The sequence below is a fragment of the Ruditapes philippinarum genome, unplaced genomic scaffold (assembly GCF_026571515.1).
Source record: "Ruditapes philippinarum isolate M1 unplaced genomic scaffold, ASM2657151v2 ctg3726_1_1_1_1, whole genome shotgun sequence".
NCBI lineage: Eukaryota > Metazoa > Mollusca > Bivalvia > Venerida > Veneridae > Ruditapes > Ruditapes philippinarum.
In genome coordinates, this window is record NW_026860889.1 from 21,673 (window position 1) to 32,630 (window position 10,958).

The 10,958-nt window shown below is 34.7% G+C and overlaps 1 protein-coding gene across 2 annotated transcripts; it reads left to right on the plus strand.

The window, feature by feature from the left end:
- The first annotated feature begins 3,624 nt into the window (after positions 1 to 3,624).
- On the plus strand, positions 3,625 to 9,036 carry LOC132713775 (uncharacterized). Of its 2 annotated transcripts, none has more exons than XM_060696451.1 (6): positions 3,625 to 3,763; positions 4,777 to 4,926; positions 6,911 to 7,018; positions 7,836 to 7,940; positions 8,194 to 8,277; positions 8,893 to 9,036. In XM_060696451.1, the coding sequence occupies exons 1-6, from the start codon at positions 3,733 to 3,735 to the stop codon at positions 8,994 to 8,996; spliced, it is 582 nt and encodes a 193-aa protein (XP_060552434.1). In that variant the 5' UTR covers positions 3,625 to 3,732; the 3' UTR covers positions 8,997 to 9,036. The 2 variants fall into 2 exon arrangements, with proteins under 2 accessions (XP_060552434.1, XP_060552435.1); XM_060696452.1 differs by having other exon boundaries at positions 3,626 to 3,763; positions 8,197 to 8,277.
- Positions 9,037 to 10,958: the final 1,922 nt, after the last annotated feature.

Here is a 10,958-nt window from a genome sequence, read left to right on the forward strand (position 1 = left end):
CATTTGAAAGTTATAAAAATATTATTTGAACTTGTTCATCAAAATGAAAAAAATATGGTCATGAAATATATATGCCATAATCAAAATATCTGCAAATGAAAATTCTCCGCAATTATAGTTAACGATTACACCACGTTGGTCTTCTTTATAAACGTGTTTTACTGTAACAGTATAACCAATACAACCAAATATGTTTTCGATTGTCTTCGTGACACTTACAAACTTGCTTGCATGATTTCAGTCGGCCATATTCCCTAGCCATGAATGATAACTCCCTGTTTCCCTGTCTAAAATTCCACCAAATTATTCCCATTTTAAATGAACTCAAAGAAGGGACCTTTTAAAAAGACTTTGTACTTATTTATTCGATTTTTTGTTCAGAAACGGACAATTTTTTCTTTAACTTTGTATAATTTGCTTTCTATCTATATATGGTTCCTATGGTAAACATATGAGTTTTGATGGTAAACAAATGAATTTTCTGAACCGAAAGTAACCTAACACACAGCGTTGCTGTCATCACATGTAAAAAATACATTAAATCGGTAAGAATATTGAGATATTTAGTTTCAAATGCAAATTAAATATAAATATGGAAAACAACTATGTGTAGTTTATGTGTATTGTTTTAATGTGTTTGTCTGCTATTTTAGTTGTAAAAGCCATGTACACTTAGTGTCGCTTCATAGCAACAGAGTTTAAAACGTGAGCGGTAACTGAACGAGATATGGCAAAGCGCATGCTCGCGCACTGACTTCCGCTCTATCGAAATACTGTATATACATATAGCGAAAGTTCGTTAGTGCGTGATATACAAACTCTAACGTCTAGCATAAATTAGGTTTTTGCATTGATCATAGGACAGCTCTGTTAGCTGGCAGTCCTAAAAAACTAAACTCCACCACTCGTCAAAAACTCAGGTTTCTCACGTTTTGATCGAACAGTCTTACCCGTGTTTCTGCCAGTTTCTTTTTGTTTTGCTTAAAGATATGACATTCTTGCATCGTCAATGCTCAAGTACTATACAAATTACTTAATAAAATGTTTTTTCAGAAGTGATGATTATTCGGGCTAATGACCGGAAACATAATTATTTCCAAAATGAGGTCATGGCTTAACACTGATTCGGCCTGAGGGATATTGCATTCCTCATTATCTCTCACGAATACACTAAAATAAACCGAGTCGGTCATATAAACTCCTTTTTTTCTTTTATTTTAGTGCTCTTTGTGCTCTTGAGGGATCTTAACTTTTCTCAAGAATGAAACTTTTTAGTAACAACTTGCTAATTCTAATTGAAACGTCATACTGTTTCATTTATTTCCCACAGCATTTCATGTCAAATCGTGCCGTGAACTACATTTCTTAAGGTCACACTGAGGTCAGATTTCATATCATGATTACAAGTCAATCATACGGTGGCATAAAGGTGACATGTGTGTGTGTTTTTATTTATCTCGTGCACACAAGATACTATGTCGTGGCCACGAGTCACTAATTCGTGGCCACGAGATAGCTAAGTCGTGGCCACGATTTAGCTATTTCGTGGCCACGACTTAGTAACTCGTTGCCACGAGAAAGCTTAGCCGTGGCCACGAGATACTATGTCGCGGCCACGAGATAGCTAAGTCGTGGCCACGAGATAGCTAAGTCGTGGCCACGAGATAGCTAAGTCGTGTCTAAGAGATACTATGTCGTGGCAACGAGTTACTAAGTCGTGGCCACGAAATAGCTAAATCGTGGCAACGAGACATAAGTCGTGGCCACGAGTTACTAAGTCGTGGCCACGAGATAGCTAAGTCGTGGTCACGAGATACTATGTCGTGGCCACGAGTTACTATGTCGTGGCCACGAGTTACTAAGTCGTGGCCATGAGATAAATAACAATCAGATTACACCATTTATATGAATTTTCCTAATTAACTAGACATGTGCTATAGTACAAGGATGCCCCTACTTCTCCAGCATGTAAAAGTGCCATTTATACAACTTATTGACTGGTCAATAATTTTACATTTAGCGTCACTGTGACCCTGATTTTTGACCCAATGATCTCGAAATTATTAGATGTCATCTACTATCAGGTGCAATGATCTTTCTGCGTTATATAAACCATGGCTTATCCCTTCTATATTATTTATCAGACAAGGATTTTACATGAAGTGTCATGGTTACCTTGACCCTTGACCTCAAACATCCTTATAGGCTATCTACTGTCCATGGGCAATGTCCCTTCCAAATAAAACAAGTAAAATGGTTTCCTGCGGTGAACATTTTTATGATATAAAGATATTTCATTTAACTATTTTCAACATTATTTGGGGGGGGGGGATAAATAAACGTGTGTATCAGGAATATAGTTGACAATAATCGATCAATATAGAAAAAGGTATTTGGAAACTGGTGACCGTTGAAGAACATAAAACAATTATTTCTTTTTAAGAAAATGATTAAATAGGCCGAATTATTCCGAGCAAAAAATAAATTAAGTAAACACACAAGTTTACGCAGAAAATATCTCTATTTATTATGGCAGATGCCCCTACAAATGTTTTAATTTTGTAGATTTTCAGTTTAAACAATTTATTGTTTGTAAAATTTGAGATAGATATTAAGGAAACATTGATAATTTTTAAACACATCATTCCAGTTTTTCCACCTTAAACGGTAAAATAATTATAGAAAATTAGAAATATCACGTAATAGTTTTTTGTTCTCAATTAGGTATAATTCGGACTAATTCCCTACAGGTGAATCCGTAACGTACCGGCTAACGGTATTTAGCTGGGTTTTCGAAAAGGTCAATTAACCAATCATATACGGTTTACAGATCACATGCTCCTCCATGTACCGAAAACAGGTCACGTGCTCCTCCATGCCTCAAAAGTTAAACGCGTATCAATACCCTGCGGTCTCCAGACCGCAGGGAATAAACCAGGACTTATTCCTTCTCATGTTATCGTATAAACAAGGTTAACAGGCCGCAGTACGTACAGACTGACCAATTCGATCACACAATTGTCCCAACAAAGGGCTATAGTCAAAATTATTGCGAGATGGGCCTTGGAACGTGACTTTCTAATATGATCCTAAAGACAAGTTCAAAGTGAATATCTTCAGTATTTTCAAAGATTAATGTTCAATGCAAAAGTAAGTTGTTAAGTTTAAAAAGTTCATAATACATTTGTATATATAGTGTATTCTGATTTGTTAATTATCTCGTGCGCATGACTTAGTTATCTCGTGGCAACGGCTTAGTGACTAGTGCCCACGACATTGTATCTCAAGGCCACGACTTAGCTTTCTCGTGGCCACGACTTAGTAACTCGTGGCAACGACATAGTATCTCGTGGCAACGACTTAGCTATCTCGTGGCCACGACATAGTATCTCGTGGCCACGACTTAGCTATATCGTGGCTACGAATTAGTAACTCGTGGCAACGACATAGTATCTCGTGGCAACGACTTAGCTATCTCGTGGCTACGAATTAACTCGTGGCCACGACATAGTATCTCGTGTGCACGAGATAAATGAAAACACACACATGTCACCTTTGCGCCACCGTACAATCACGATTTTCACTCACAGCTTCTTACATGTCGTAAATCTGCCTTACATAGATAAGGAAATATAAACAGATGTCACTTCCCATCTGTCTGTGACCCTATAAAGGCAGATTTCTACAAAGGGTTCTCATTGTCGGTTTTGTATCACAAGTTTGACAACAAATATGCAACTTTTGATCGCAGTTTGTATGGTGGGTAAGTAATTTAAAACACCTTTTTTCGACCGTGGACTGTTTTTTTCCACATTGACCTTCGGTAAATTTACGGGCTATCTGCCAGACTCTTCCGGGAACTTACCGGTCAGATGTGCTGCGTCATAAACAAATAACAGAATATATGAAGGATATTGAAATTGGATTTGTAATTTTTGTTTTTAATTTCGATGTGAAAAGACAAAACAATATCAAGATTATATTGACAAAACATTCGTACTGGAATTATGTTACGGTTCATTTTATATGCTTGTTTATGATATTTTAATTGATATTATGGTACATTTGTAGTCCTAGTGATATCATAAGTGTATGTTCAGACACATGTTTGTGTTTATGCGCTGGCTGAATGTAATCCAGGTCCCAAATTCCCGGTACAACAGGGGAAAAGAAATTGTATAGGTTTTTATTCTCCTTATGTCCCGACACTCTGGGCCAATGTTATGGTTTATTTTTTTTGGAATGCAAAGGTATTTGGTTAAAAGTACCTTACAAGTATTCTAGTTAACACTTCTTCAATCAATTGTTTGTAAATGTGTGTACATAACCGTATATCAGAATTTTTTTCACGCGAAAATAAGAATAAAAAGGACCCCAATGAGGTAAAAAAGCATAAAAAATTAATGCTTTAAAAATTCTTACATAGATCGAATTGGTACTTAAAACGAAAAAACGTACAATGGTTGCTAAAGAAAAATAATCATTATTTAATTGAAAAAGGTTATCCTGGTTTTTGTTGCGTTTAATAGTTCAATATGGAATAATTTGCCGTTAGTAACAAAATGTAAAGAATATGATATGCATGATATTAATTTCTTTAACTAATTGCAGTATCAGCTTTATATCCGATGACCGAAACAGAATGCAAAAATAAATTTAAAGCTTTTGAGAAATAGAATAATAGAATTAATGGGACCTATTGAGCCTTTAATTAATATAATTAGACTTTGAACTTGAAATTCTGCCCAACTGATTTCTTTTTTTAAAAAAAAACAGCATTTGCCGCAGCCGTAAATCATCACCCACCAAACCATCACCCTGATGTTGAATGTCACCAAAACAGTGATTGCACCGACCCATGTGCGGATGCTACTGAAAGCCGAGTTTGCCTTAACCACAAATGTGAATGCCAAGCTACACCCATTGGTAAGCGTTCTTTTATTATATCAGATAATTGTTAGTATATAGAAAATGAAAGTTCGTAATGCGACATGCATAATTATATTGTAATTTACAATAATGCACGTTAATAACGTCGCTATTCATTGGATAATCGTGACGTTTATATAGTTTATATACACGCTGCTGTCGATTTATAAAGAAGTCTCGCTTTTATTCCTCTAAAAAAGATGCTTGCTGTATTATAAATTCGTTACAAATATTCCTGACAGGTTATATGGCCGTATATAAACGGTTAATTGCAATATAAACCTCGCCTGGCGGCTCGGGTTATATTTACAAACAACCATTTATATAGGGACATATAACCTGTCAAAAATCTTTATAACTAATAATATACACGGCTGTTGTCAATTTATGAAGAAATCTTTTTTTTTGCTGGAATTATATAGCAAACAACCGTTTATATAGTGTCATGAAACCTGCCAAAACCTTTTATTTTATAAGAGATCCCGAGATCCCAACTTGTGCATAAAGTCTGTTTTTTAATTTGTATGGGTTGACGGGAAATAACCGATGATATTGTCAAGTTACATATTGCTTGAGTATAAAAAGAATTATTTTTTTAATAGTGTGAACGTTTTACATATACTTGTTTACAAACTTAAAGCTCGTAAAATATTTGGAAAGGAGAAGAATTGTGTGGACTGGTGGCCATCCTTCGGTTATCCTCTGAAATAGAGCACGCTTTAACATACATTTATTGTTGTTGGTGATGTTGGTTGTTTTAACTCTTGATTACGACAGTAAGCAACTTTGACTTCATTAGAGCACTGTTCAGCCAGGCAAACTGTCAATATTTTTAATAGTACTCGCCGTGAATATCTAGTAACGCAAGAATGTGCAAATAGAGTAAAAGTAACGCTGAATCTGTGCAACGCAGGAATGTGCAAATAACGTAAAAGTTACGCCGAATCTGTGCAACGCTATTGCCGAAATGAAGAACACAGTAAGCAAAGGAACCAAAATATTTTGTTCTAAATAACATTCTAAGAAATGAAATAGCGCATACGGCTGCTACGACATAATATTTTAACCAGCATTACACTATTTTTCAGAAATATGTTTACTTGTTTAGATCATTATTGAGAAAGACAACCTGATTACTGTTTTAAAGGTGACTTGTGTTTCGTCAAGTATATATTTAAACACATTTAAATCATTTTTTTCCTTCATATAATGTATACCCTAGACATTTGTCAAAGTACAGGTGTCGTGTTACAATAGAAGGAAGCTGGTAAAATAAGAATTAGCTACTTTTAATGAGATAACCGCCGTTGCTTCCGTGCTTCATTCACAAATTGGGCGTTACCTCGTAAAAAGGTCTCAATAACGTTTTATCTGCTAAATTAAGTGTCATATGCGAGAGTAGATTGGAAAATGTCTAAATATAAGGTACACCGAATATAAAAATTCATAAAGTAATATGTACGTTATTGTAGTTAAAGATATTAAGGAAACTAAAAATCGACACCAGTACGCTAATCAGATCGTCATTTTCACGAATGATCTTGAAAAATAAACATTTTCATGGAAATAATTTTGATGAGGTTTAAAGTATAATGTCTCAGCAACCGTATGCGCTAATTTATTTCTTCCATAATGGTGTACAATAAAAAATACTAGTCCATTTACATATCGCAGTGTTCGTTTAAGCCACTAAATTTTACAATTGTGCTCTACTTTTGCACAATTCCTGCGTTGTTTGCACAATCCTGCGTTACTTGATATACACGGTGGTACTAGTGCCTTCACTTCGCAAGGAACTAATAACTTCTGTACATGCCAGAGCAGAGGTACAGTGCGAATGACCGTATAGAGCATTTCATGATCAATTACAGCGAAAGTTACCTGCACCGTTACCGAATCGAACAATGGTTGACTGATACCCATTGAGCTTACCAAGTTTATTGTATCAGATACTTTTAATTTTTACACATATTATCAACAGTGAAGCGTGCACATTGCAATCCCCACGACTGTGTTTGCCCAGAAGGTCAAAACGGTATATGCAATTCGCAAGGTCATTGCGAGTGTGGAAGCCATGGAAAACGTGCTGGTATGTAAAAGACTTCGTCTTATTTTGATTTACAAAAGTAAATGTCAATACCTTTATATTTACAAAAGAACATGTTCATACGTTTGATACATTTTGAATCATTAGAAATGTCAAATTCATTGAGAATTTCACTTAATCACCTTTTATATTGAAGATTATTGCATAAATGTTTGCAATATGCTTATAGCATCTATTTTAGATTTGAACAGAACTAAATAACTCTCTACGTCCTACGTCATCATTTTTAAGCATACTTTAAAGATATAAACAAATTACTTCTCATTCATTTATAAAAATTACATACTTTTAGATTTTAAATAATTGTAGACAAAATGTTGGAATTTGAAAATAAATTGAGAATTTTTTGACACCTATGATAAAGCATCGAAAGTGCAAAAGGTTTTTTAACCTTTCGGGGATGGGCCTAAGTATGTGGATAACTTCGGACATTCGGTCATCCTATGAAACAACACATGTTCTCCATTTAATGTTAACTGTATCTTATACTGTTATTTTATGTGTAGCACATTGCAACCCCAAGGACAGTTCTTGTCCAGACGGTCAAAACGCCATATGCAAATGTTTTAAATCTTCAAAAGTATCAATTTCATATAGAACCGTGAAAATAAATTACCGAATGTAAGCGAGGTAAATGTTTCCCCGGTGAAACAAATTTACAATATATGTTTAAAATGATATTTAATATTTAGAATGCTGTTTGGCGTGTGATGTAGATTGGTAAAATTTTCTTTTTTTAATTTCTTAAACAATTTATGTATGTTAAACATTAATATATGTATAACTTCGAAATGTCTAGGTTGCCATCCCCACGACTGTCAAAACAGCTGTCCAGTTGGTCAAAACGGAATTTGCAATTCCCAAGATAAATGCGAATGTGGAGACCATGTAGGTAAACGTGCCAGTAAGTAACATTTTTTTATTTGTTTCATTTTTTTTCATTTCACTTAACTTGTGTAATGTTGGCTTTCATCTATCAGAAGATAATGTTTTTTTTTTCTTGTATATCGTTTACTTAAGAATAGTAACAACACTTATACATGTATCTTATATTAATATAAACTGCATAAGAACACTGATTGCTACCACAAAATGTATGTACAAAACAAAATTAATTAAAATTTGGTAATCGGAGCTAAATCTTTTTCTCCCCGTAGCCGCCTGCACGGCAGCAACAGTAGCCACTGACTGTACTTGCGACAAGGGTACTGCAGTCTGTAACGAACATGGACACTGTCATTGTAAGTATCATTGATATATATTGACGAAAGAGAATAATAAGCCAGATTCAACCAAAATTCAGGCCTTGTCGCTAGCGAAAATACGAAAAATCAAATTCACTTAACTTAGTCTTATCTTGTTTTGTCATTTCACTTGCGAAACATGCCGCGCAACAAGACGAAACCAATTGAATTTGGCGCGTTATCACAAAGTGATTCGTGTAACCGCGTTTACTCTCATTTTCTCGAACCATTTACCTTATACGATTTTGTGTCCTAATGAATTCAAAAGTTTAACGTATACGATATATGTTATGTAATATATATGTCCTTAGCGCGTGCTGTTAACTGTCGAATATATCACATTTCTCACATGCAACGAAACTGACGCGTAAACATTTTATCAGCACATGAGTAATTTGAAGCAATAAGAGTTTAGATGTGAACACCTATTACCGCAAGGCTACTCTAGGTCATTTATTTTTAAAACATAGAAAAAAGTCTTTACAGATCTTTGTTCATGCTTTTTCTGGAGAATTTTGTGTAGGCCTACTCTTTTTTATGTAAGTGAACATGCACAGTTAAGATTAAAGAAATATTAAATATTGATACTACTGGATTTTACTTATATTTTAGGTAACGAGTGTATGGCAGACGCTGACTGTCCCGCCACACATTGCCATGGTGACCACGTTCCAGCATGTGACGCACATAACAAATGTCATTGTAAACACCCATAATAATTTCATTTACAAAAAATAATAAATTTTGCTTTTCATTGTACTTTAGCATTTGTGTTTAATTATCTTATCTATCATTCTTTAAGACTATATTGAACCATTTAAAATTACAATGTTGTATAAAAACACCATGATAGAGAGAAAACGAGACAAAGGAAAACAAGAAAGCGTAGGATCGATTTGACGTAAACGAAACATTTTAATATTTCTTACGTTTCCATCACCGGATTGACCTATTATCTATTTTAAGTATAAGATAATAAAATATTATTGAATGTTGCTCAGGTAAAAAGCTTGTACGGTTACAGCTTCTACTGGCAATACTATAGTTGTAACGGATGCTGTCATTATGCATGCTTAACGTACATTATACGCTTGTTCATAGTGATATCATTTTTGCTGGAAGTAACAACAACTTGCGTGGGGCGTCCGTGGCCGAGTGGTTAACGTCGTTGACTTCAAACCACTTGCCCCTCACCGCTGTGGGTTCGAATCCCGACAGGGACTTTGGATTCTTTCATGTGAGGAAGTTATCCAGCTATCTTACGGAACGTCGGTAGTTCTACTCAGGTGCCCGTTCGTGCCTGAAATAATGCACGGAAGGGCACCTGAGGTCTTCCTCCATCAGTAAAGCTGGAACGTCGCGATATGACATATACTGTGTCGATGTGACGTAAAACCCAAAACAAACAAACAAACAAACAAAAATTACAACTTGCAAGACACAGAAAACATCTATTTACATTTGACTGAACAACAGTTCAATGCAGCATTGTGGTATACGTGTATTTCATCATGTCGCGTGTTTAAGGGTATTTGTTACATAAACAACATTCCATAAAATATATCGGTAGTTAGAAAAAAATGCCACAGGTGTTTGTTTACCTAGGCATACGAAGGAATCGACTTCATTGCATTTATAGAATTGGTCTTTGAACATACTTCAAACACCGAGCATGTATATCACATTGTATATATAAACACGTTGTCTATTGTTTAGGTAATAGTTAATGGGTAATTTAATGTAGCGTCTAGCAGTACCAATATTATATCCATTAAAGTTGTGGTTTGTGCAGAGAAATATTTCTACTGAATTTGGATTACATTAAATTACAGAAATAGAAATAATTTCGACAAAATCAAGATTGAACTTTATTACGTGTACCACCATTACCTATTTTTAAGACACCGAGGAATATCAGTGATCATTTTGGCACTTATATTTATATCAAATTCAAATTACCCAAATCAGCACCTTACAAAAGACTTGTATGGTATTACAATTGCGCTGATCTTGAGAAACTTAACGATTTAATAACAACAACAGACTGGTCATTATTTACTCTAATACACTTCTTGATGAAGCAACCGAAAACTTTAATGTAAAATTCATGGAGCTTGCAAAACAGTGTATGCCTTCTAATTACATAACTATCAGACCAAATGACAGACCCTGGTACGATTTACTACCCGTAAAGAATCGTCAAAAAGCAAAAGCTGTCCAATCCTGAGAAATTACCGATTGGGTTAAATATAAACAACTTCGAAATAAAGTAAATAATCTTAAAACACACGCAAAACAAAAAAACTATAATGACTTAGAATACTCATTAAGTGACAGTAGTGAAAACAGTCAAACAGCTTGTGAAAGAAAATAAAAATTGTGAAATTATAGACCCTTTCATTTAAGACCGCATTCAAGTTGTCGCCCTTGGATGACGTCATTTGGGGATATGGTGGACAATGCCGATACGATTAAGTACAACCATAGAGGGATATAAAGATCTTAATCCTTTCTCTTTTAAGATTTGCAGATTGAAATTGCCAAAATTGTGTGTAATTGAATAAGATATTACATAAAAAGGATGGTGAACTGAATAAATATGTTTACTATATAAGATGTTTAACGATTTGTTTTAATAGTAGACCATATTCCTGTGTATTAAACTGATCATGATTACC

What these genes read in the sequence shown, in the direction of transcription:
- LOC132713775 (XM_060696451.1), top strand. Translation starts at nt 3,733, where the DNA reads ATGCAACTTTTGATCGCAGTTTGTATGGTGG. An exon ending in ATGCCAAGCTACACCCATTG is followed by an intron (nt 4,927 to 6,910) that starts GTAAGCGTTCTT and finishes TATTATCAACAG; the next exon opens with TGAAGCGTGCACATTGCAAT. An exon ending in CGAACATGGACACTGTCATT is followed by an intron (nt 8,278 to 8,892) that starts GTAAGTATCATT and finishes CTTATATTTTAG; the next exon opens with GTAACGAGTGTATGGCAGAC.